The sequence below is a fragment of the Sebastes fasciatus genome, chromosome 10 (assembly GCF_043250625.1).
Source record: "Sebastes fasciatus isolate fSebFas1 chromosome 10, fSebFas1.pri, whole genome shotgun sequence".
Classification (NCBI taxonomy): domain Eukaryota; kingdom Metazoa; phylum Chordata; class Actinopteri; order Perciformes; family Sebastidae; genus Sebastes; species Sebastes fasciatus.
The window spans coordinates 30,459,771-30,485,939 of NC_133804.1; the positions used below are offsets into that span (position 1 = coordinate 30,459,771).

Here is a 26,169-nt window from a genome sequence, read left to right on the forward strand (position 1 = left end):
GGTTGAGAAAGAGACCTCTGTTTAGCCTTCGTCAGTGGGAGAAATTGGTCACAGCTGGATTTCGCTGGTCAATTGGTATGTTCAGATCTTGTGCGTGCTCTCTATTTTTGAAGGTCTCACTCATTATTCCAGCTATAACTGGGCCAGGCACTTTTTCTTGCCAGCAGACATTCAGGAATGCCTTTGTCCACTATTTTTCGCCCCCTAATACCTTGATACTTTTCATTTATTCACTCACGGTACCCCCCATCGCATCTGTTTTTGTTTTGTTATGTGTAAAATGTCAGAGATATGGAACTTCAAAGGGGATTCAGAGTATATTCACCGGTCAATTGGTGCGTGTGTATATATATTTAACACTTCTGTGGAATTGGTGTTTCTGTGGATCAGACATGGCTGAGGGCAATGACTCTTCCGCCGAATCCATCTCCTTTAGACGGGCTGGCAGCTCTCCAGCAGCTCAATCCTCAGTGTGAGTCCCTGAGATGGAGGACAGGGCACATGTTTGCAGGCAGATTGCACATTTGAGGGAATAAATTGCCTCGTAGAGGAGCAGACTCCACATTGTCTGTTCCACTCTGTGTCCCTTTGCCTTTAAATATGTTTGTTGAAGACCTGTCATCTGCAGTTTCTTTTATTTCTCTTCAAGGCCCGCTCATTTTATGGTGTCTGGTGGCGAGGCTCAGCCGCATGGTCTGTGTCCGGAAGTGAACATGTGGTAGTGTTTAGCTTCGTAATGCCGTGGGTTTTATGGACGTCTTGAGGGAGATATCGCATGGAAGGCAACCAGGATAGTGATTCTGGGCCAGCAAACAGACTGGATGTCCAAGTGTTGGAGAACTCTTGTTATCACAGAGCTTCCCCAGGGTATACCTCAGTCCAAGGCCCACAGAGAAGGCTTAAAATGGATGCCAAGCCATCTTTAATAAGCCAAATCTGTTTTTGCTCAAACATTCATGTATTTTTTCAATGAATCCTCCTATCAATTTGGTGACTCCTTTTGGCACGGGGCGAGCTTTAACTCCCCCTCAGTTAATGGAATGTGTTACAGTTTCGCTCACCAGAGACTTGTCTTCATGTGCTTATGTTGGCTCCGGCGAAGCTTTCATGTCTTTTGTTATAACGCGATTTTTGAAACACTTTCTCCTTGACATTCTTCTCAAGGCTCTTCACCCATGTGAGTTTAATATATTACAACAAATCAATGTAGAATACTAACTATTCATAATTCATCGGTACATTTCTCTTCTCAAACTTGCATGGCTGGTATGAAGTCAAAAGCGTTTGACCTTACTATTTCCCTTAGAGGACCATCTGGCCCGAGAATCAGCTATGCCGAAGTGGAGCTCAGTATAATACAGTCAGTGCAAATCTTTGAAAGCTTTCTTAACGTTTCAATAGATTTTCCAGTCTTTCATCAACTGTATATGTTCAGATAAAAGTTAATTTTAATGCAACTAATTTCTTTAACGCATTAATGCAACTTGCAATTTTTAGGTTGTAGAGGGCTTAGTTTTAAATCTTGTGAAGATACTGGCATCATTAGAAAACCTAATGAATCCAACGGTACCAACCGTGCAAGCTTGTCACGAAGGAGGCAAAATAACGCTCCGAACTTATGTTAAATTTTGGCGAGGAAAAACTGGCATGGCCATTTTAAAAGAGGTCCCTTGAGCTCTGACCTCAAGATATCGACACACGGACAACTGTTGTTGCCTGTTGGGCTGCAGTTTCCCATGTTATGATTTTAGCATATTGTTTTATGCTAAATGCAGTACCTGTGAGGGTTTCTGGACAATATTTGTCATTGTTTTGTGTTGCTAACTGATTTCCAATAATACAAATATACATACATTTGCATAAAGCAAGCACATTTGCCCACTCCCATGTTGATAAGAGTATTAAATACTTGACAAATCTCCATTTAAGGTACATTTTGGAAATTTTTTATAACTATGGACAATCATGAAATTAATCCCGATTAAATATTTTATAATTTTAATATCGATTAACAGTCCTAATTAATATATATTTATGATTATGTGACTTGTATGTCACCATTGTACAAATTAGCTGCCAAAAGACCCCCCCACATTGTGCCCATCACAACCCTCTCTTTACTGAGTGATTGTTTGGCAGATCCCATTAACAAATATAAATGTGTGCACGAGGGATGGCTTTGTTGTCAGAGTATTACATTTTAGCCACTGGGCAACTCGTAAAACACGTTTAAATGTTGGCAAGGACTTGGTACAGCTGCTCTGGCCCGACACTGTTGGACAGGTTAAGCTTTCTTGGCAGAAAAAAAACAACTTTTAGTTGGTTGTACATTCTCAAAGTCGCATTTTAACTTTTCTCAAAATGTAACTCGACCTAATTATGATGCCAAGGGGAGGGTGTGCGTTTTAGTAACTTTTATGTTTTGGAGAAATTTATCAAACTTTCTTTATTATTGTGGCCAGCCATCTGGTTGAAATATGCCACCTATAGTCGTCCTCTCCATACACCTGGGACTTCGACTAGTGTGGCAGCTCGAATGTGTGCGAGCCCTCCAGGGCCCATCAGTCCACATGCAGTGCTCAGAGGAAACATGTGACATGTGGCATAATTGAGTCAGCCAGTAAATACTGGAGCAGAAATCAGCCAACTGATGCCACTACTCATTGTCCAGCGGGGGAGCTCTGAGCTGTATGGGATGGCATCAGAAAGGACTGTGCCTGTTTCACATTATTAAAGGCTCTGTTTTCCTGTTTAATTTGAGATAGCATGGGGCCCTGGGGGTAAGGGCGAAGACAGCTGCTGAGTGTAAGGTACCTAGGTGAGAGATTCAAGTGGCAGCAGGGAAAAGAGAATGGTTTAAGAGAACAATTTAGTACCACGAGCAGCCAAATCCCCCTTCTAAGTTTAATTTGCCCTCCGTCTGTGGGCCATTCTCTGAGGGAGATCATTGTTTCCTCATGTTTTATTTTTGCTGGCTCTCCAGTTTCTTTGTCCGAGGCTCTTGCCACATAAGAAATCCAGCATGATTCCTTGGGCCTCAGTGGTGACGGACTCTGTGCATGTGAGTCTGGAAATTGTGGCTTTAATGTTGTTGTCATTTGGATTTATTTATGATGTGATGAATATTTATTATGTGTCTGTCTTATGTGGTGGGTTTGAATGAATTCTGAAACGACAGTGGAGCGTGAAAATACATAAATCTGCCAGTCTTGTACAATCAAAGGCATCAACAAAGCCTAACGCTGGACATTCATTGGGTTTATATATATTTCTTATTTGAAAGCAGATGAACACATTGACATTACAACAGTCAGAAAGTGCCACTTTAAAGGGATAGTTTAGGTGTTTTGAAGTGGGTTTGTATGAGGTACTTCTCCATAGTCAGTGTATTACCTACAGTAGATGATGGTCGGCACGCCAAGAGTTACTGCATGGAACCAGAACAATGTACTGCTGTAGACGGGGCCGACAGCAAAATCTATTTTAGCTACCTAAAAGAAAGGCTCACTTAAAAAAATCAATATCAGTTTAAGTGTATGCTATATTTAGAATATTTTTAGACGGGGAACTGAACTGAAAGTGAAACTTATCTTTACTATTTTTGTCAACTGAGTCTGCTAGCTTTGAGGAGAGCATAGATAAGTTTCACTTTCAGTTCAGTTCCCCGTCGGAAAGAGCTGTCTGACGGCAAGATAAAGCGTTGGAAATATACTAAATATGACGTACACTTAAACTGATATTGATTTTTTTAGGTGGGCCTTTTTTTAGGAGGCTAAACTATGGTTTTCTGCCCACTCCGTCCACAGCAGTACATTGCTTTGCTCCGGTATCTGCACTTCTGTCTGTTTCTCCAAACTGGGGGCGTGCCGACCGTCATCTACTGTAGGTAATACACCCAAACTATCCCTTTAATTGAAACTTGATTTGGTCCTTGTCAGGTCAAAACACGTGTTGCACTTCTCCACCTATATTAGATCAGTAGTAACACAATTAGTCCCCCTTTTAATGTATTGGTCTAACAACGTATTTGTTTGAGGAGTCTTTAATGCTTGTAAGAAATAATAAAGTCCTAATTTTGACAAAAGAATGAAGCAAAAACACTGTCCCATGAAAATGGTGTGTGAGATTTTCCTCTCATCATGTGAACGTTACAGGCACTAATCAAATGTGTCCTGTTTTTGGCGAGCAACTTCTGCCTAAATGTATCTATAAAATCTTAAGTCCCCCTTTCTACAAGGTTGATCCTGTTAACAAAAACAAAAGTTCAAGCCATCGACTGATGTGCATCTCTGAGCTCCACTGAGTATGAAGGTGATTCGGCACATTGTGCATCACGGTCCGAGTAGACTTGACGTTAGAGTGCAGAGTCTTGTCAGCCTCTGAGGAACATCCTCAGATGTTGACAGAAAATCAAACCACGGCATTGGTACATACTTGCACCCTTTTTAGCCCTACTTAATACGGTAAACAACCGGCATCCCTGATGCCATGTGTTGACAGAAAGCGCTGGAGTTAGCAAGGTGCCTTCAGCATTGCTTCTTCTGGCTGCCCAGGAGATGTTGCCTCTTTGATTGTTTCTTTAAATATGCAAGCCGGCGCTCGGGGAGCAGATTGTTTGTTCTGGATTTCCTGGGAGACTCCCACCTTGGGCTTGGTTGTGATGATTAGCAACAAAGTGTGCTGTCTCTCCCAGAAGCCAGCGGGAGGAGAGGGGGGAGGGTCTAAGGCATCTTCTTTCTCATACTGCTTCTCTTCCTCTATCTCACTCACCCTTCCTCAGTACTGTAATTCCAGTTTGAAATGTTGACCTTTTGTCCTTTACATGGGCACCCTTTTTTTTCTTAGAGCTTGATGTTATTGAAGTGTAATTGAAGAGTAATACACGCTGACATGTGGTGTTTCCCCAGAGTGTGGCCTCAATAATGTCTCCATTATGACAACAAAGGTCTCTTCATTCTTGGACCAATTTGTCTGTTGTGTTCAGTCATGTAACAGAGACGTAATGCCATTTTCTGGGATTGTGGGGGGTAACACAATTATCTCCTTGGCTCTAGCGAGTTGACAGACAGGGCCTGAGGGAAGGAGCTGTGCTTATCAACCATCTACCCACTGTCACAATGACAGAAATGTTGGCACACGCACACAAATGAAGAGGGGGAAGTCATCCGCGGGACTGTGCTCTGATGTTACAGCTGATGATATTGCATATTATGTAGTTCCATCGTAATGTGGAGAGGGGCTGCCATCAATCACATCTGTCTTTCAACAAACCAATGGTATACCACATGTGCAGTGGCCTGAATAGTGTGAGGCTGGACACAAAGAATATAATGCATTTTAATGTTGCCATTTAGCTTGTTATATTTATCTATATACAGTAAAACCTTGTTTAAGACACGGCTGTAATCTTTACACTGTGATACATTATATTCAGTGTATGATCTGAATGTAGGATGCATCACAAAGTTGATGCGTTAAAGGGGCTCTACAGTATATAATAATCAGACATTTCTTGTTAACAGTGACACCTGTGGGCGTTAAGTCGACGACAGTCACCGTCCTGTTGCACACGCTTGTGCTTGCACTACGTGGACGCAAGCGAGCAAGCATTGGTCCAAACAGCTAAAACATCAATACTATATATTTCACAAGCTTGGCAGTAATGTTAGCTTACCTGTTCAGTAGGAATTTTACCAGCTCGGGGTCCGTTTTGGTACCCAAAACCAAACGAAGGTCCCTCCATGAATCGAAGGCCCGGCCGGTGTTGATCCGGGTTTGTGTTGGAATCTGAGTCGAGGTGGGGGGCTGGTCGTTTGTTGTCGTTAGCGGTTAGTTGCACACTGGTAGCCCTGTAGCTGAGCTGAAGAGAGTAAAGGCACTCGCGAGCGTGCATGACGTCACATCCGTTGGATTTTCCCAGAAAAGCCGACCCACATTCTTCACATTAAAAGCAGTCTACAGACTGATAGAGGAAACCCAGAAAGTCGCGGAAGGACTAATTTTAGGTTAGGTTACAACCTGTAAAAACAAAACGTTGCTATGTGTAAAAACTTTCATGCAGTCCCTTTAAATTGGCTATCAAATATGTCAGCAGTAGTGGCTCAACGAGTTGCTATAGTTTGTTTTTGCCTTTTATTAAGAGAAGAGTGTTGTGGAACCAAAATGCTGAAGTTTTCTGGTATGGAAACTATGGGTTTTTAATTGGTTTATGCCATCTGTTGCCGTCTTACCCGTCTTTGCCTGTCAGCTTACACTCTAATAAATGTGTTTTTTTTCATTCTAATGTATGTAAATTATTTATTTCACTTTGTTGTGGGAAATGTTGAATTATATTTTTGAACATCATTTAATTATTGCTTTTCTACAGTGCTGAAAGCAGTCAGTGTAACATTTTGATTAAAGCGTTCTGTACAGTCTTGTTACATTGCATATAATTTTCCAAAATGTTGACGCACTGTAGTAATGAAATTATTTTTGTTTCTTTTTCTCCTGCAGTGAAAAAAGACATGAAAGATGAGCCTGATGACAGAATGCAACAATTCAAGAAAAAGGCGAAAGAGCTTCGCATCCTGGACTCCAAAACAGCACAGAATCTTTGTAAGTATATACAGTTAGAGTATTGTACAGCCAATAACCACAGGTTAAACACCATTAGTTCATGAAGTACTATATTCTTTTTAACTGTGACCTTTTATGAAGGAAATGTCAGTTATTTTCCATGACACCCCAGGCCTTTTCATACCCCCATGAACAGCCCAACAAAGCTGTTTGTGAGAAGGAAACAGTAGAAAGCCCTCAACAGTGATAGTGTTTTACTGAGCCCTTTGGGGAAATGTTTTCCTTGGCAGTTGTTTAGCGGTCACAACAAGTGCATATAGATTGTGTCCCAGCTCTCTGTCTGTAATCGTGTGTAAAGCAAATTCCTATTAGACCTGAGCACTAAAGCTACATGTAGGTGTTTTGAATCCCCAGGAGCCCAAGTGGACGAAATGTTAGGTTGATACGGGTGTACGGCTTTTACCTCGCCCTCCAAGCGTTCCTTCATTTCGGTGCGGTGGATGGAAAGGTTTTTTCAGTCGGGGATCATTTCAGGTTTCGATGCAAATGATCTACAAAAGCGTTCAGCCTTAGAATTTCACTAACAGCTCAACCCATGCACCGTCTCTCTTCCATGTGAACCTCCTTGATCCCAAATCCATGAAATGTGTGTATGAATTCATTACACAAAAACATTGAGTGACTGCTGGCCGCCTTGTTTTGATTGGTGGGTAGAGCGTTTCTTATTGTTTCCACAACTCTGTGGGATTTCGTCTGCGGCCTTGATATCCCTTACCTCAGAGATACAGTGTAGATGATAACACCTTATAAAATATGCATTTAAAATGCTAAGATTACAGGTCACCCTTCTTGCAACCCTTAACTCCACTGCCTTTGTTTATCCATGTTTTTCTTACTTTTCTTCTTTAAAGGACGAGCAGAGGGGTATGAATGGCGTACTGTGGATGGGGGCTGGAAACAAACTAGAATGTCAAAATAAGCTGAGGGATGAAAGTACATCACAGAAACATATGTGCCTTTCAACCAGATCCCTTCCTGTGTGCTGGTAATATCTTGCAGTGGCTTCATATTCTTGCGTTTTCCATGAAGAGAGGCCACATGACTGAGTTTACCAGGCAAAGTATTGGGGTCTGATGTCAGGAAGGGACATGTGGCATGAACATAAGGGTGACACATACAAGTGTCTGCGTGTGTGCATGTCATTGCACTTGTGTGCGGGCTGTGACAATGCTGATAGGTGTCACTGCCATCTTTGATTACAGCCCCAGCAGATGGGCTTTGAATTTGGCAGGAAGCAAAAATAAGTGTAGAAAATCTCACCTCCAGAACCGGAATGGGTGGAAGGCATGTGGTCCTACACGGTTACAAGGCTCCCCCGGGTCGCAGACACGTACCGAAGCATCATAGATCATATTCACTGCCTGCTGCAGAGCCCTCTAAGCTCCCTGCTCAATGTTGATGCGTGTTGGTATTGAAGGTTCAGTGACTGGGATGGGTAGCGGGACAAAATGAATGATTGTGATGCCAGTGACACTTTATGTATTCTGGTGTAATGATTATGCGTACCACCGTCATCTGTCACTCTGTCTGTCTATCTACAAAACCTACTAGCAGCTTTTACAATGAGCTGCAAGAGAGCATTTGACTTGTGGCTAAGCCCTGAATGAAGAGAATTGTAGTTGTTGAAATGAGATTCGAGCATAGACTAGTTTTTGCAGTGAACAAAAGAAATCCATTTTGACTATTATATTTTAGGGATGGTTGCATTACCCTAGGCAGTTGTGAGTGAAAAGAACCTGAAGAGCAAGTAGACTGCGAAAAATGAAAACCTTAAACTAATGAAAGACTTTAAACTTGAGAGACAGGACATGATTCAGGTTAAATCACTTGATTCAGATTTTACTTGATAGAGGAGCATAGCAACAAATGCCCAGTTCTTAATGACGACCACTTTTTCAATTGTACAATTAATAAATCAGAGTGGCGTTTTGTATTGAATGCAGACCTCAAATCAAGACCAATCATACTTGAGAAAAATGCATTTAAATCAGCAATCAGTAAATCATTTGTAGCCTTGAGAGGTTTTGGTGCTACAACCGGAGCAGAAGCCAGATTGGGACATTTTTACATGGTGCAAGGTATACGCATTTCATTTTCCGCAGTCTTTAATAAAAAAGAAAAGCATACTTCATAAGAAGTATACCCTGTGAAAGCAAACTTCACCAGAAGTTGTTAAATGTTTAAAACGGGAAGAGTATGAGCCGGTATAAAAGTGTATGAGTTAATAGGAAATGTAAAAATAAATATTTTTTTATGCTGGTGTGTATTCATCTTGTTGAAATGTGTTATATGAATTAATATCAAAGTTATATAGGCATTTAAAAATAGATCTGCGTACAGTATATGTGTGCACTAAGGCTTGGCATATATTACAATACTTTTGATCAAATGTGAAAGTAAGATCCTTTGTAAAAGTTCACACTGTTATCTAACTAATAATGAGCACAGTGACTTCCCACGGCTGCCTACTCCAACTAATGTGAACTCTTATTAGTTTTGTTATGTTAAACAATTTCCATAACAAAGGTAGTAGGTATCCCACTAATCCTCAACCTGACAAACATCTCTGAGCTGCTACTGTTGAGAACCACTGCGTCACACAGCTTGTGTGCAGAGCAGCAGCTGTTTAAAAAAGCGGAAAGCCTTTCTCACCACAGTCACTACTGCTGTGAACTGCCCGGCCGTTTGTGCACCTCCAGCAACTAAAGCTACAAATAATACTCAGTGTACCTGAACAACATCTAAGAACTGATCTGGATGTACAGGTACAGTTTTGTTTTTTTCTGCACCAAAACTGCATTAACACACCTCCACCTGCACCACTTTGCTCGTCTTGGCACAGTTCGGTCAGTATGCAGCCAGGAGCAAACCAGGTGCAGGGTGACCACACCCGTCCCTGACGGAGCATACAGCAAGTAAACATTCAACTGCTACTGTAGATGGCAGCACAAGTTGGATTTTCAGCCTGTCACTCTGTACCTGCCTCTTCTCCCCCATCTGTATCTACTTCAGTTTGTAATTTACAATACATCCCAGGATTACTTTTGACAACCTTCCCTCAAGAGAAGCTTGTATCCAGCTGTTGGTTTCATATGCGCAGGCTATGCGACATATTGAAGAGACGCTAATAAATGTATAGCGTTTAGACGACAAACAAGGATGACATGATCCATTTGGTATGAATGCACTCCAATCAGGAAAATGTCTCGCTAATGAGGAAAGTAGATAAACAACAGAAAAAGAAAAAAGATGAGTCTAGATGGAGCAACTTTCTCTACTACAGTTCTGAGTCACCAGAAACCTGACACACAGCGAAGCCAGAAAGGTTAATGTTAAATAAATGAATTATATATTACATCAAAAGCAATAGTTGTCATATGCCGAGACTATGTACTAAGTAAATGCAGTAAATAGCCTGTGTAATACACAGTAATAGACTGTGACAAAAAGAAAAAAAGCTGCTCTACCTCTCCGTTTGTTGCGCGTCAAATACAGACATCAGGTCCCACTGCAGCAGCAGTATAGCAGCTGTTGAGTGAGTCTCCTCCAACTCATTACCAAACCTCCACCTGTGACTTCCACCTGGATACACCATCAGCTCCAATTTCCACTGTAGGCACCCCACCTGGAGAGTGAAACGCCCACTAGCCTGTCCCCCGAGGCAAATTCAGTTTACGTCTTTGTATCCACCCAAACAAATCCATGTAGCCCTCCCTGATGACACCATTACTGCTACCACAAGTACAACTAACTTATTAATTAGCTATTATTATTGTTATTACGGTTCACTTTTTATGACTTTGTGTGCTGTATGACTTTGGCCTCTTTCTCTGTTACTGTGATCTTGATGTTTTCCTCCCCAGTTTTTGTCAGGATGACACAAACTATCCTGTTGAGGGTCAGAAAGTGTATTAGTTTTTCCAAGTGACAAGTTAGGTCTGTGGTCATTTTGTCTGAGGAGCGATGAGTGCTGAAATGTCTCTTTGAACCCCGCGGTCTAATAAAAAAAAAAGGAGAGGAAATGACTCTCTTCTCTCTCCATCACAACAGCAATTTTCTTGGGCTCGTTCCGCCTGCCTTATGAAGAGATCCGGGACATTGTGCTGGAGGTAGACGAGGAAAGACTGAGCGAATCACTCATCCAGGTAAGACTGATGTTCAGTGTGGTGTGTTAGTTCTTTCACACACACACTTATTGTTGCCCTCTGAAAACGTGTGTGTGTGTGTGGCAGAGAGAGCGAGAGAGACTTTCTATACACGTCCACGTGAAACGATAATTTTTGAATTTCAGTGTCTGGCGGATAGCTTGGTGACCCCATTTTACACCTGCTATGGTCTGTTTTTGGCACAAGTCTGTCTCCTCATTCTCATGTGGACCATAGAGACCCCCCCCCACCCCCATTCATCCTCTTATAATGAACGGTGAAGGACAAGGCTTGGCAAAGTCCCCTCAACTCCACCCTCCTTTCCTCTTTCCTTTGTCTTTAACCGTAATTGATGAGCTTCCTAAAGGCTACTTGTTTTTGCTCCCCTTTTATTCCTGTTTTTCTTCTCTAAGAAAGCATTAATTGAAAGCAGGGCGGGCGTGTCTGAGGTGAAGATGCATGACTACACAGCGTGAGCCTCAATTGCACTAATATTTCTTGCACTGTCCTTGTGTTACATACTAAAGCAGTGCTGCTGTCTTTTGTTTGTTTTATTTTAGAAGTAGGAGGTGTAGATTTCAGGAGTGAGACGCAAATGGAAGATTTGGCTTCAATATAATAATAGCAGTGACACACTGTTTTGTGTGCATGAAGTGTGTGCAACAGTGGTATTTACTTTTTTTTTTCCAACCTACAATGGGCATCATTCAAGCACAGCTTTCAAGCTTAAAGGGTGTGTTTCTCTGCGTTCTGTTCCATTTCTTTTCCCACTCAGCCGTTGCTAAAAGCAGTGATTTAGATGTAAAGTAAGCCAATCGAAGCTAAATAATAAGGTTGCTATATTTGGAAATAACTTAAAGGGTTTGTTTGGATTTTTGTGAAGTGGGGTTGTATGTATGTATGTATGTGGCGGCTTTGAAAAGATATAACGGCTTCAGTTCCCCCTCGGAAAGGGCTGTCTGGCAACGAGGTAAAGCGGTTGTAGAAGAGAGCCTAAAAAAAAATCTAGATCAGTAATATTTTCGCCGCTTTACCTCGCCATCGGACAGCCCTTTCCGACGGGGAACTGAAGCCGTTATATCGCAGTCTTCAAAGCTACCAGACCAGTCTCCATTCGCAAAAACAGTAATTTTACCTCGCAGAACACAGTATTTGCTGGTATACCAATACGTCAATCGGTTTGTTTGTGTCATTGTGTGACTTTCGGATCCGAACTAACGTGGCGTCCACAGCAGAACATTGCTTAGCTTCCATGCCGGTACTCCCGTCTGCTTCTTTAAAACTGGGAGCATGCCGACCGCCATCTAAGTTACTGTGTATAACGTTAATACATTGACTAGAAGGATGTAAATATACTGTAAATGTAGCATCATTCAGAAAGCTACGTCAGGTCACGTGGGATAAAGATTTTAAAAGGGCTTGGGAAAACAGCGTTTTGATGCTAAAACATACATTATTTGACCAAAATGTTAATGTTTAGATTTGAATACTTTAGGGACATCACTAGGATGCTACAGCATGATATAAAAACCTTTTAAAAAAATGACCCACCCTTTAAGTTCACTGGTCTGTCCTACCTTTAAAAATCAAAAGATAAATGCATTACCTTTGTACTGATATACGGTATATGTCCTTTCCCACATGGCTTATCAACCAACACATACACTACAGTCTGCTTCCTCTCTGCTTGGATCCCAGACACTAGTAAAAGGTAGTGAGGCAATATATATTTAGATTGGGCCTATCTAGAGAGCTGCCCTGCAGGACTATTATTTTGAGCTCTGATAACCTTTAATTGGCTAGCAATCTGGCAGAAAGTACAGAGTGTGCGTTATGAGATGGCAGAGACCCCCCTCCGCTTCGTGAAGGAGAGAGGAAGCTAAGGTGTTGACCTTTTCCCACCTTCAGCCTTTTTCCGTAGCAAAGTAGAAATAGTGTATATCTGCCAACAAGGCAGCTGTGTCCCCAACACATTCCCACCAGGGCCTCGTTGCACACCGCAATGGTTGGACTGGTTTGCTTACAGGGAAAAGAACCATTCAATCCACCATCAGGCAGCTACCATTAAACTGACCTTGACCAAGCCACCAACACTAAGGCGGTGTGCAATTCAGCTCATACTTGGAATAGTACAAATAGACACAAGACAAGTAGAGGCAAGAGAAAAAGCTACAGCATCCATTCTCAGATAATCTCAGTGATGCAGTTACTATTATACAGACATCCGCTGTAACCTTCAAGCTCCTTTTCTTCACTGTTTAACAAAAATCCCTGTGAATCAATGATGTTCGAGGTATGACATGTGGTCAGGGATAAGTGACAAAAATGTATGCTTTTTCTTTTTCCTCTTGCAAGCACCTTTTTGTGAGGGTTTCCTTTTGTCCCCGCTACATCTTCCATTTGCCTTTATATTAAATGTGAAGCAGGACAAAAAAAAAGAGGAAAGCTCATGAGATCAAGTGTGTGAGTCAGCATACGCATCTAGGAACTGAGCTAATGTCACCGAGTCCATGGGGAGGCGGGAGGACCAACTGAGTTAACTTATTGGTGCAGAAGGAGCGCACATCTGGCAAGTGTGTCGCTGCTGGTTAGATAACGATGCTGAAGACAGAGTATCGCCTGGACTGGACAATTAGGACAACACTCTAAATGTTTTTTATTATTATTATCTTTATATTTGTTTAATTCCGGTATACCGCTAGCTATTGCTCAGTTAACATGCAGTGTTTTTCCGTTTTAATTTACTATTTCATGTACAACAATAGTACTCATTAGTGTTGCAGAATGAATGAAGCTCTAATCCCAAGGATTTTTTTAATTAACCCATAGTTATAATTATACACCTGCAGTTTTGCTAGAGTATTTATGTTATGATGTGTTAGAGTATGTTAGAGTATTTACAATGAGTTGAGATTAAAATATAAACAGATACTGTCTATATACTGTATATATATGTATGTGTGTATGTATGTATATATATATATATATATACACATATATAAGGCTTCTCATAAACTTTTGAATGGCTATTAATAGGCTGTTATTACTGAGTTATGAGCGAAATCAGAAAGACACAAAGTGATTGTGCCTCTTTAAAGGTACAATCTAATTTATTTTATTTCATATTGTTTGTTTACATGTTAGCATTTGCATTAGGTGTAGGAGTACTTCGACTTTGAGTTGGAGACATGGAAGCAATGCATATTTAATTTATATGCACTACAATTGTTTTATTTAAATAAGGAAATAGTTTAATTGGTAATTGTTTATTTCAAGGGGCCTTAACACTTCACTTGAATTATTTTTAATCCTGTTTGAACCAATAGACCATTATTTCATATGTTGTGTGTTTTTTTTTTTTTATTTATTCATGTGATTCTAGGAGCTGTAAGACTTGGCAAATTGTCAATATGTCCCCTAGTCCATATTACTGAATTTGCTCACGACACAGTTTTTCAGTAGGTATGTAATACCGTACCGTAAAAAAAAAAAAAAAAAAACGTTCAATGACGTACAAACCGGTCCGTGGGCTTGTTGAACCGTTGTACCACTATTAAATACATCAAAACTCATGAGGTGCCAGAGACATACAGTAGAAGAGGCAGTTATCTGAACAAAGGCCTGCTTGACTATTAAGTAGTATGCCTTATTTCATGTATAAAATCAGTGTTATGGCTTTTTATAATATAGAAATATAATTCATTACTATCAATCAAGCAATCAATCAATCAATCTATTCATACATTATGGAGTTCAAACACATTGGAAATGTTTTTCTTCTCCCTAATATGCAAAACAAACCGAAGTGAAACTGTGATCAAAAACCCCAATACAAACTGAACCATTGGCTTGTTGAACCGTTGCACCACTAGTTACCAGGATGGCTTTTGCTTCTCATAAAAAAAAACCCTGAAAACTCAGTTCTTGTATTTGTGTTTGACAGACAGCACAATTTGCTGCTTTTACAACACCATAAACATTTAGTTCTGAATATACGCAATATTGAAATGGTAACATTTGGCAAGAAAAGTCTCGATTTTCATTTATATGAAAATGTCACTGATTTTTATACTTAGACAACCTTCCTGCTGAAATAAGAGTTAGATGAAATTAAACAAGGAAGCGAGCGACACACGCCTAAGAAATACATTTGGAGCTGTACAGAGGCACTGGAGGGGAGCAAAGAGACTTCCTGCTGGGTGACACAGTCCTGAGTGTGGGCTCCATCTGCACAGTGCTCATCTACACTCATTATGCTGATTAATCACTCTACACCACCCACTTTCAGCCACACGCCAATCACCATTTATCCACATGGACAACTGCACACACATACAGAGTAGGAAGATGCGTCCGCATGGCTTGGGCAACACTGAAAGGAAATGCATTCAGCATCCTGCTAATGTTAGAAAGAGTGGCCCTGAAATAAAAGCAAATAAATAGAGTTGAAATGGTGAAAGAAAGAAGGAAATAAAGTAAGGCTGTCAAAGTCAACGTGATAATAATGCATGAACACCACTAAATTCTTATTGTTTTAAAGCTAGAGTGAAGATATAAAGCTAGAAAACCTGAGGAATCCATTGGTACCAGCAGTGTCATACTAGCTTGTCGCGAAGGAGGCTAAATAACGCTCCAAACTTGCGCTAAATTTTGGCGAGGGAGAAACTGGCATGGCCATTTTCAAAGGGGTCCCTTGACTTTGGACCTCAAGATATGTGAATGAAAATGGGTTCTATGGGTACCCACGAGTCTCCCCTTTACAGACATGCCCACTTTATGATAATCACATGCAGTTTGGGGCAAGTCATAGTCAAGTCAGCACACTGACACACTGACAGCTGCTGTTGCCTGTCGGGCTGCAGTTTGATTTGAGCATATTTGTTATACTAAATGCAGTACCTGTGAGGGTTTCTGGATAATATCTGTCATTGTTTTGTGTTGTTAATTGATTTCCAATAATAAATATATACATACATTTGCATAAAGCAGCATATTTGTCCACTCCCATGTTGATAAGAGTATTAAATATTTGACAAATCTCCCTTTAAGGTACATTTTGAACAGTTAAATAATGTGCGATTAATTTGCGATTAATCATGATTAACTCTCGACAATCATGCAATTAATCGATTGACAGCCCCAAAATAAACTCATTTTAATAAAGGGTACTGTATATGCAAGATTAAACCTATATTGCCTTTCCTCAGCCATAGTTGAACTGCTGTATAAGTGTGCTCCTGCAGTTGTTTTGATAGCTTGGTACTAATTCAATTTATTTTTATATAGCATCAAATCATAACAGAAGTTATCTCAAGACGTTATATATAGAGCAGGTCTTAGACTGTACACCATAACCACCATAGATACGTACCACATGTTGCTTTTGCACTGAACAATTAAAACATATACAATAGGCTTTGCCAAACAAAAATGGCTTATCACTGGAACATGATAACTTACTACTGCAACTTTTATTGGCACAGGCACCACTATCAGTAGTTGAATATCATCACTCATATTTTTTATCAAAGGTGGTTAACATATTGTTGGTTTGATATCAATGCTTTGAACATTTGTAACAGTTTATACACATTGTCAGGCATTAATGAACAGTCTAACCTTGAAGAGTACTACTGTACTGTACCTGGCGGTTCCACAAAGCTCTCCTGTATTCATGCACTCTGATGAGGAGCTTTGATAAACAATGGCTCCGTTTTAACTGGTATTGTAGCACTTGATACAAGAGGAAAATAAAACACTGCAAAACTCAGCCGAGTTCAAATTTCTCCCTTTGCGTTATTTTGCAAAGACGAGTGACAAGCAAGCGGGTAATTGATAAATGGAGGGAATAGTGGAAATGGAAGGAATCAAGGAAGCAAGAGGTGTTCATAATGCATCTGAAACTCCGCAACTCAATCTTATTATCTTCCTTCTCCGTCGACATGTCTAATGTAATGATTTGTCAGCAGAATGTGGCAGTGCGCTGGCCTTGAAGTACCCCTACAATGTGTCACCCTGGCAGAGTGGATAGGTAGGAGTTGATTGGCTCTCCTTATTCTGCATTAGGGCCCATCAACGCCTCGGAGATGATGTACACATCCCTGAATGCTGGCAGACAGTCCTGGCTCTCACCATTCATCCAGACTCCATATGAATCCTCGCAATTCCGCACTTATTTTCATCCCCATGCGACTAGCGTACAAACATACAAACAGCACATGCATATAGACGCTGTCAGTTATCCCCTCTGTCTCCTAGTCCCTGCAGAATTTTGTCATTTATCATCCAACCCAATACATGAGGCCGATGTAATCTCTCTCGCCATCTCATTTCCCTACAATATTCATAGTGCTGGTGGACAGAGGTCACTTTTGTATATCAGGTCAGCTTCATCAAATTCAAAAAGACATCAGAGCCACCCCACCACCATACCCTGTATAACAATGAGATGAAGAGGACAATGAGAGACAATAATGAACGTTGGCTCAATGAAAACAGATTGAGCCTCAGAAAGCTTGGCAAAGGTCTGCTTTTAAAGGGCTGACAGCCTGACAAAGCTATTCATTGCTATTGTTGGCTGGCAACAGAAGCGACAAGGGAAGGTTCTGCAGACCTTGTCTGTGTGGGAAAGAGTCAGGCACGTGCGCTCCGGGCTTCAGGGTCCTGGATGCATTGTGTTTGCGTGTTGGTTTGGCACTACAGGACGTCCAACGCCCCTAGTTCTTTTTAGTAGCACCCTGGCTAAGTGTTCATACCTCGCTCGCATTGTTTAAATCATGATGTGGCTATGCCCGTGACCTTGCTGTCATTGACTTAAGTTGGCTCTCCTTTGGTGTTCTAATTTCTCCAAAAGTCCCAAAAGCATCTTTGCCCCCAGGGAGAAAGCTTAACTGGCATACTAATGGTGTTTGGTCCTATGCCCTTACAGTCCCTGCCAATGGAACACAAGGAGACCAAACAATGGCCAGATTATTAATAAGCACTCGTAAACTTGAATAGTTTATGGTGTAATCTGCTGGTACACAAGCAGGGGGTTGCTCATAATACTTCACTGGCAAGGTTACTGTGATGTAATAGGCTGAGGGCATAATCATAGGGTGTCTTATAACATTTATTCATTACCGTATTACTTGTATTGTTTTATTATTGCAGTGTCATTACTTACTTAAAGGAGCAGTGTGTAGGATCTGGCGGTGTCTAGTGGTGAGGTAGCAGATTGCAACCAACTGAAGACTCCCCCGTGTGCCAAAGGGTGTAGGAGAGCAACGGTGGCCGATGCGAAAACGCAAATGGCCCTCTCTAGAGCCAGTAGGTCATTTGGATCAGAGCCCATGTTTAGCTTGTGTGTGTACGTGGGAAGTGAGTGGTGAAGCAAGAGAGAGAGAGCAGCGGCGACGGGAGCGAATAGCGTTATCGACTCCGGCCAAAGCAAGACAAGTTAACAGTCTGTTTTGTCCGTTCTGGGCTACTGTAGAAATATGGCGGTGCGACATGGCTCCGTGAAGAGTATATAGATATAAACGACTCATTCTAAGCTAACAAAAACACAATTCTTATTTTCAGAAGAAAACATACTTATTAATATTATATTCCATTTCTGCCAATAGATCCCCCTAATTGTTACACACTGTTCCTTTAAGATTGTTCAAACGTAGCCCACATAATTTCAGTTTTCTTGCTGTAATGTAGAGCAATGTTCATGTTTTGTATTATTAACAGCAACATAAATGGAAAACAATATGAAATATATTATAGTTGGATCATCATGTATTGATATGTCATACATTCTCATTATGTTCCAATTGAGAGAGCCAGCGGGATATTTTTTTTTCTCTGCCTACTAAAGTGTTCACTCCGATTGAAATATTTATGGTAGTATTATCCACTGAATAATTTCCACAATTTTTTCGAGAGATGTGTCAAATAACAGCAAATAACTGTATCTTCCGAAAATGTAGTGACAGTTTTGACTAAATTACTTCATTTCAATGACAAAATACTTTGTTGTGACTTCCTTTTCAAGGTTGGTGTAAACTTGTACTAAGCTGACTCATCTTGATGATAAAGCAGGAAACCCATATCTGTTGTGTTAATGGTCCCTGGAGAATTGTTTAAGTTCAAGTGGCTTACATTGTTATTGTTGTATTACACATGGTTGAAGTCTCTGGGAGGAACTGTGTCCAAAGGCGTCGTTAGGAAGATTTCTTACTTACAGTAGGAGGGATTAAGTGGTATTGGTCTCCAGGAATTTAGATTAATGCTTAGCGAGTTTACTCTCCAAGCTTCTTCTTTGGTCTCGCCACTTTTTACTTATTTTTCTTGTACTATTATTCTGCTGAACTTCCTTACATTCCCTCGTTGCTTAATTGGCATATTTTGGGAGATTGCAATTTACAATTTTTTGAATTTCCTACAATACATGCATACCATCTTATAATGTCCCCCAGGCAAATATTAGCTTTCTAAGGTCTAATCAGCTTTTCTACCTCCATCATGCAAAAGCAGGCCATGGTTGCTCATGCACTATATATAGTTAAGCGGTTGCAGAGTCCCTGTGATGTCCAATTTGGCCCATTTCTAATTTAACCATGTCACATCAAAGCTCATCACTCCATTGACCTCAGTGGATCAGAGCTAATGCACGATCACAACGTATTTATTGTTGGCAACTTAAGTCGGCCACTGAAGTTCACAAGTTACATAAAAAATATCCACAGTAAAGTTATTCTAATTCAGACTTCTGCTGCACAGGTACAACTTGATTTAAAATGACCCACATCCAGTGCATGCCTTCGGGCTTGTCAGGATTTTCTGAGCTTTTTGGGAACGAGGTTTTTCCAGTGCACTTAACCTACTATATCTATTTAAAACAAGTGTTTGACTTTAACCCCGAAGAGAGTGCGTAACGGAAAGGCTGCCATGTAAGTGGGTGTGGGTTCAGCAATATTTAAACTACTCACATAGCTTGTATTGTAACTCTTGAGCCAGCTATTGTAACTACAGCTTGTACTGTAGAGCATTAAATGTGTTCCATGGATATAAAGTCTAAATGTATAACTAACAATCCGTGTGTCCTAAAAGCACAAATAAGTGTTACACAAACCAATGGTATTGGTAGATGGTAAATTGTAATCTAAATTGTGTCCATCATTTTTTGTTTGTTGACCAGCTGTCATGAAAAGTTGCACATCATAACACTGGGATTAGGGTTATGCATTATTCAGGCCCACAGGCCAAAGGTGACCTGAACCATTTCTACGTATCCTCATACAACGGTTCGTATGATATCTCACAGAAAGTGCATCATTTTTTGTGCGTCTTCCAACGAATGTCCAGCAACACGTGTCAATATATGCTCGTTACACACATACAGTCTTTTCAAAATAAACAAAACTACTTTGATAATATTGGAGGAGCCAAAAAGTGCATTTAGCTTGTATGCTTATTATTATTTGTTTAGGCTGCGCACATTATTTTGGTCAGTATAATTTCTGGAAATTGGTACAGGGGTGTGGTTTTCACGTTATTTACCTGTGCACTAGGACGGCGGGATTCAGACAAAGAGGGTGAGTTAGGCTAAAGACATTTTCTGTTGACAGTAAAGAGCCTTCTTAGCCTCTTAGCGGCTTTTGATTGATAGTAGTTGCTACAGTTAGGTTTAGGAAAAGATCGTGGTTTGGGTTAAAATAACTACGGAAGTGGCGTTACTTAAGTACGGAAGTTACGTGACAAATAAATCAACAATGACTTCTGGTTTCACACGTGGGTGTGAACAGCGGTCTCTTGTGCGAAATTCCGGTGTTTTTTGACCCACCAATCCACCCCGACCTCCTCCTACATGGCGTTTGTTGCTCTTCATACATTACTTTTCATAGGTATAGCTACAAACGGTGTATGAGAACAGCCTGTCCATTTTCCTGTAGCTAAAGAAAGGGAGAGGAGAGTAGTGAATTGGCATAGATAGACATATATACACACACAGGCTGAGGATTTATTTCAAACAAACAGTAAGCAGTTTTGTAGGCTGCTGCAGAGCAGTTTTTTTCCACCCCTACCCAGAACATGCCATGTGATCTAGCTGCTTGAAATGAGGGAGTCATCACTAAATGTTTAAACACGCCCAGTTTTCGGTGTGTGTGGTAAGCTAACTCTCGTCAGCGGATGATACGGCCCTGGGGGCTTGTTTTGCGGAATATCAGAGTGGCTTCTTAATGTTTAATGTCTGCCAGTGTATTTTATATTACCCCATCTCCTTTTCAAAAGGAAAGGCTAATGACTAACACTGCGCCGCCGCTATTCATTTGTAATTAGTAGCGGCCTATGTTGTGTGCAAATGCACTACTAAGAATATCAAAGAAGTGCAGAGAAATGTCCAGCATCTCTTGTATTTAAACTCAGCATGTCTTAATAAGTAAATGCGTGCACATCATTTGGAGCACTCATTGGTTGACATACCCCGGCTTTTAAGTAAACAGCGGGAAGCATTTGTATTCAGTTTATGATTTAACATGAGCAGTAGAATGTTACACATATTCAACCAATTTTCTGCACATCCTGATTCAGCATGGGAGTCTATGTCAGAATGCTGCAATGCTGCAAACATATTATAGTTGAACGTGAATTAGTGTCACAGCATGTTGCACATTTGTATAGTCATATTACACCTTTTGTAAGGATATATTGACGGGTCAGACCAACACCTGTCATAACATATTTTTCATCTTCATGACCTTTGAGTTTCTTATTTCAATAACAGTGAAGTGGTGAGATACACTGAAAAAACTCACCTACGTATCTGCATGTTATTTTACAACATCTCACAGGTCCCTCTCTTGCTCTTTGTGCACGTATGTTGATTTAATACATATTTTCTAGGGCTGTCAAAGTCAACACGATAATAACACGTTAACTCAAATTAGTTTTAACGCCACAAATTTTTTTTTATTTTTAGGTTGGAGCGGGCTCAGTTTTAAAGCTAGAGGGAAAATACTGCATTATATAAACCTAAGGATTACGTTGGTACCAGCCATGTCATGCTAGCTTGTAGTGAAGGAGGCTAAATAATGCTCTAAACTAAAGCTAAATTTTGGTGAGGAAAAACTGTCACGACCATTTTCAAAGGAGTCCCTTGACCTCTGACCTCAAGTTATGTGAATGAAAATGGGTTCTATGGGTACCCACGAGTCTCCCCTTTACAGACATACTGACAGCTGTTGTTGCCTGTTGGGCTGCAGTTTGCCATGTTATAATTTGAGCATATGTTTTATGCTGAATGCAGTACCTGTGAGGGTTTCTGGACAATATTTGTCATTGTTTTGTGTTGTTAATTGATTTCCAATAATACATATATACATACATTTGCATAAAGCAAGCTTATTTGCCCACTCCCATGTTGATAAGAGTATTAAATACTTGACAAATCTCCATTTAAGGTACATTCTGAACGGATAAAAAATGTGTGATTAATTTGCAATTAATCGCGATGAACTACGGACAATCATGCGACTCATCACAATTAAATATTTTTCAATATTATTTTTTTAACAGCCCTACTATTTTCACTAAATCATGGCGCTTCTAACTGTCTGTATACTGTCACTTATTTTAACAACAGCTATCTTGGGTTCTCGTTTCCTACGGCCACAATATCTGCCTCTAAAATGCATTTTTTTCCCCTCAAAAATCAGTTATTATTGCTGTGGTGTACAGTATGTCTTCCTTCCCTACCTGGGAAATTAAATGTGCTGTTGTAGTTTCTTTTATTCAGATTTACCAATATGATCCCCAGATGGTCATGTAGCTGTGTTTTATTTAATATAATAACTTGACACCATACCACAGTGACTGCCATCTAAAATAATTGGAATCCTGCAGTGACTACTTTTGTTTTCTACTATTAAGTTATATGAACACAAATAAGTAATGGCTATAACTCATACACATCACACCTTTCACATAAACTTATAGTCATATATTTGCACTTGTTGACAGTATCTGCACAATTGGGCCCCGTGTGTAAAATAAGCTCTATACTGTCCGGCCTTATAGGCAATGCATGCATGGACATTCTCTCCAATTATATATATTATATATAGAAACGTATATATATATTTAAAAAAATAATAATGTCCCCTTCCTTTTAAATTGTAGCAAATTACATAGTGTGTCACATGAAATCATAACACACACTGACGAGGTTGTCTCACAGTAAACACCGGCGTTGTCAGCTTTCGGCTTTGCACTACTTCTCTTCACCTCGCCATGGCAACAACCTTTCCGCCAGGTCTCGCAGGAGTCTTTCGTACTCGCCATGCTTGTTATTATTGTTTATCTCTCTTGTCAATCACCCAGATCACCACGATGCTCATCCATATGCATGGACCCATCATTACACGTGGCGGCTCATTGGCTGCAGGGTCTGGCGGTGCCCATGCCAGCCTTTGTTCTCCGCTGTAACAACAGGTGATTGTAGCAGCCTGGCACATTGTCGGGCATCATTTGCATGGTGTAAAAGTGCACATGTGGGGCAAGGTGATAAGTATGGCTGTGCACTGAGCCTGTTGGATTAGAGCTTAAGCAGGAGAAACGGGGTCCCCCTTGGGCTTAATTGCGGTTTATTTTGGCACACAGCACATAACTCTCTTCTGCATCAAATGCTAATTTAACAATGAAATGTGAAATACATTATGCTGATTTGGTAGGGCTGGAAAAATAAGACAGAGAAGGAGGGGAAGTATTGAATAAACAAAGTAAAGGCAGGGGAAAGAGAGGCTCGGCTTGGCTCGGCTTGGTGCAATATCAAATGCGCCTTAGAAATTGATGGCCAGGACCCAAGGTACTACATGTACTTTTCACCGATCATCACCACGCTGCTCATCTGTAGCTACAGGGCCCAGACCAGGCGCTCCGTCCTCAGGTTGAATATTGATTAAAAGCTCACACACGCACACTCAAATGCATACACACAGACACATCCGTGCACGATACGGCACAGCAGTTAAATTTTGATTAGGTGGAGTCCATGCAGCTTCTCCTCAGGCACACTGGGTGCTGTATTTTCTTAACCGAGTAAAATTTGTTTTCTGTTTTCGCTCTCCAATTCAGTGTCTTTGTTTCTGTGACAGATGGCACATCACTCACAGAGACGCTCTCAGACAGCAGACTCCACAAACAAATTAATTTATATTACTGTTTTGCACGCTAGCTCTCTTCTCATTTGAGTGACAGTCTCATCATATACCAGCACTGTATTAGGAAGACTGTATGAGACATTGTCAAAGAAGAATAATCCCAAATGAGAGATGATTTCAATGCAGTGCAGCGGAGTTCATCGCCCTTTTTTCCACCGTGACAAGTTGACATGTTCTGCATATAGCTTGTCTTCTTGTATTAGGTGAAAACAGTTTTATCAAAGTTGATATCATTAAATGAGCATATGTGCGTTCACATTTTGAAGCATATTCCCCTTGCAGTTAATATATGAAATTCATCTGTAAGTCCTGAGGGCTCACAACAGATCCAGGTTAGAGTGGAATAAGCTTTCAGAAACACTTTGTTTTGTCTCTTTTCGGCTGTTTTTTTTATTTGTTTCTGTCTTACTCTTCTCTGTTCGTGTTTCTTTCTTTATCAAATTCTATCTCTGTGTTTATCTCTTTTATTTCTCTGTGTGAACCTCCTATTTGCTAGGTTAATTCCCCTCTTAATCCTGCTTCACACCTTTCATGGTGAGTGCTCAGGTGTGCACATTTAAAAAAAAAAATCCTCCATATTTCCTTCTAAAAGACACATTTAATGTCACAGTAAGTCTGTCAGGTTTTCCAGCCCCAACCCTCAAATTAATCCCTCCTCCCCTATCTCTCAACCTTTTTTTCCTCCCTCTCACTGCGTTTGTGTCTTTCTTTCACAGACTGCATTTCTCATTTAGTTTAATGCGATTTTAGAATCTGTCACACTCAGTTTGTTGCCTGTCAGCATGTCACTGTAGCTTTGCTCACAGTGAGATTTGAGGTGTTTGTGCTGTCTGGCAGAGTGTAGATGCTGTAAGACTACAACAGCCTACATAACTGATGTTCATTGTTTACCATATTTACCTGTTTTGCCAGATTTGCCATTTGTTGTTGTTTGTTTTCTCCCGTTAAGTTCTCCTCTAATGTCGAGGTTTAATATCGAAAACGTCTGCTTATATTAATGAATATAAGATAAAACCTGTATTGTTATTGTGAATGATTTACATAATAATTTCATACAAAACAGATGTGTTTTTTTTAATTTTGTTTTTGTAAAATGCTAAATATTCAGACCTATAATTTAGAAGGTGCTGCACTCCATTTTACTGAGCATTATCTGTCAAAACTGTCCCCGTTCTGGTAAACAAAAACACAACTTGATAGCCTTTGTTCCACATCCACATATTCAGTTTTCAGTTCTGTGGTAGTAACCTTTTGTTTGAGATGGGTGCTGTCTACACCCACAAACTATCGTGCAAAAGTTACTCTTTTCTCTTTAAAAAAACAAAAAACAACTTTTGAAATTCCACATAATGTCTTTTTTAGAACTGTCAAGCGTTGGTTTTAGAAGTTAAGGCTTGTAGGATGTTGAGAAGTCGTCTTGTCTGTCTATTATTTTGTTATTGATTCAAACTGAAGTCTTCACTGATTTGCCATGAGCCAGGTAGGGAGCCTGCTGAGGTGTCACGGCAGGGAGATGGCACTCCCGTGTTGCTCCTCATCACAAAGCATGGGCAGAATACCACATGTTCCTCTTGTCTCCCAAAATTGAGGAGAAAATCAATTAAAAGGAGAAAATCACATCTGTCAAGCACATGGCAGACATGGCTCTTTGTTGTAGACCTCCCATAAGCCTAGTAGAGAGGAACACAGTTTACTCCGAGACATCAGGTGATTCTCCCTTTTTCTCCCCAGCCTAATAAAGACTTTATTGCTCTGAGAAAAGCTTTATCGATTGACGTGGCTCAGACTATATCTTAAGCTTTCTTGGTTTTCTTCATCATTTTTACATTACTGTTGGGAATATGCTTCTCTATGCTCTAATTATATTTCATAAGGTAGAGGTCGTAAAGTAGCTCTGGTACATGTTACACGTCCTGCTCCACCGACACAGTCTCACAGCAGTTGGTGAAATAGTCACGGAATGTATTATTATTATTTGATTTGTATACATAAACACATATTTTCTTTTTTTTCGTGACACTCAGCACGACTTTCAACAACATGTTTTTCGTGTGTTTCTCTACAAATGATTACGAGACACGTGTCAATTACTGTTCCAGTCTTTTAACAAAAAAAAATAAATGTAAATCAGCTTTTTTTATTGTCACACATTGTTTTTTTTTGTACACAGCACAGCACACAGTGACATTTACTCTCTGCATTTAACCCATCCTAGT

The 26,169-nt window shown here is 40.4% G+C and overlaps 1 protein-coding gene across 5 annotated transcripts in view; it reads left to right on the top strand.

Moving 5' to 3' along the window:
• diaph2 (diaphanous-related formin 2) overlaps positions 1–26,169 on the top strand; it is a 449,753-nt gene that overhangs the window by 228,757 nt on the left and 194,827 nt on the right. For all 5 annotated transcript variants that reach the window (XM_074649328.1, XM_074649329.1, XM_074649331.1 and 2 more), the window contains 2 exons: positions 6,496–6,597; positions 10,669–10,763. In XM_074649328.1, the coding sequence (XP_074505429.1) occupies positions 6,496–6,597; positions 10,669–10,763 (197 nt within the window). The remainder of the gene's footprint in view (positions 1–6,495; positions 6,598–10,668; positions 10,764–26,169) is intronic.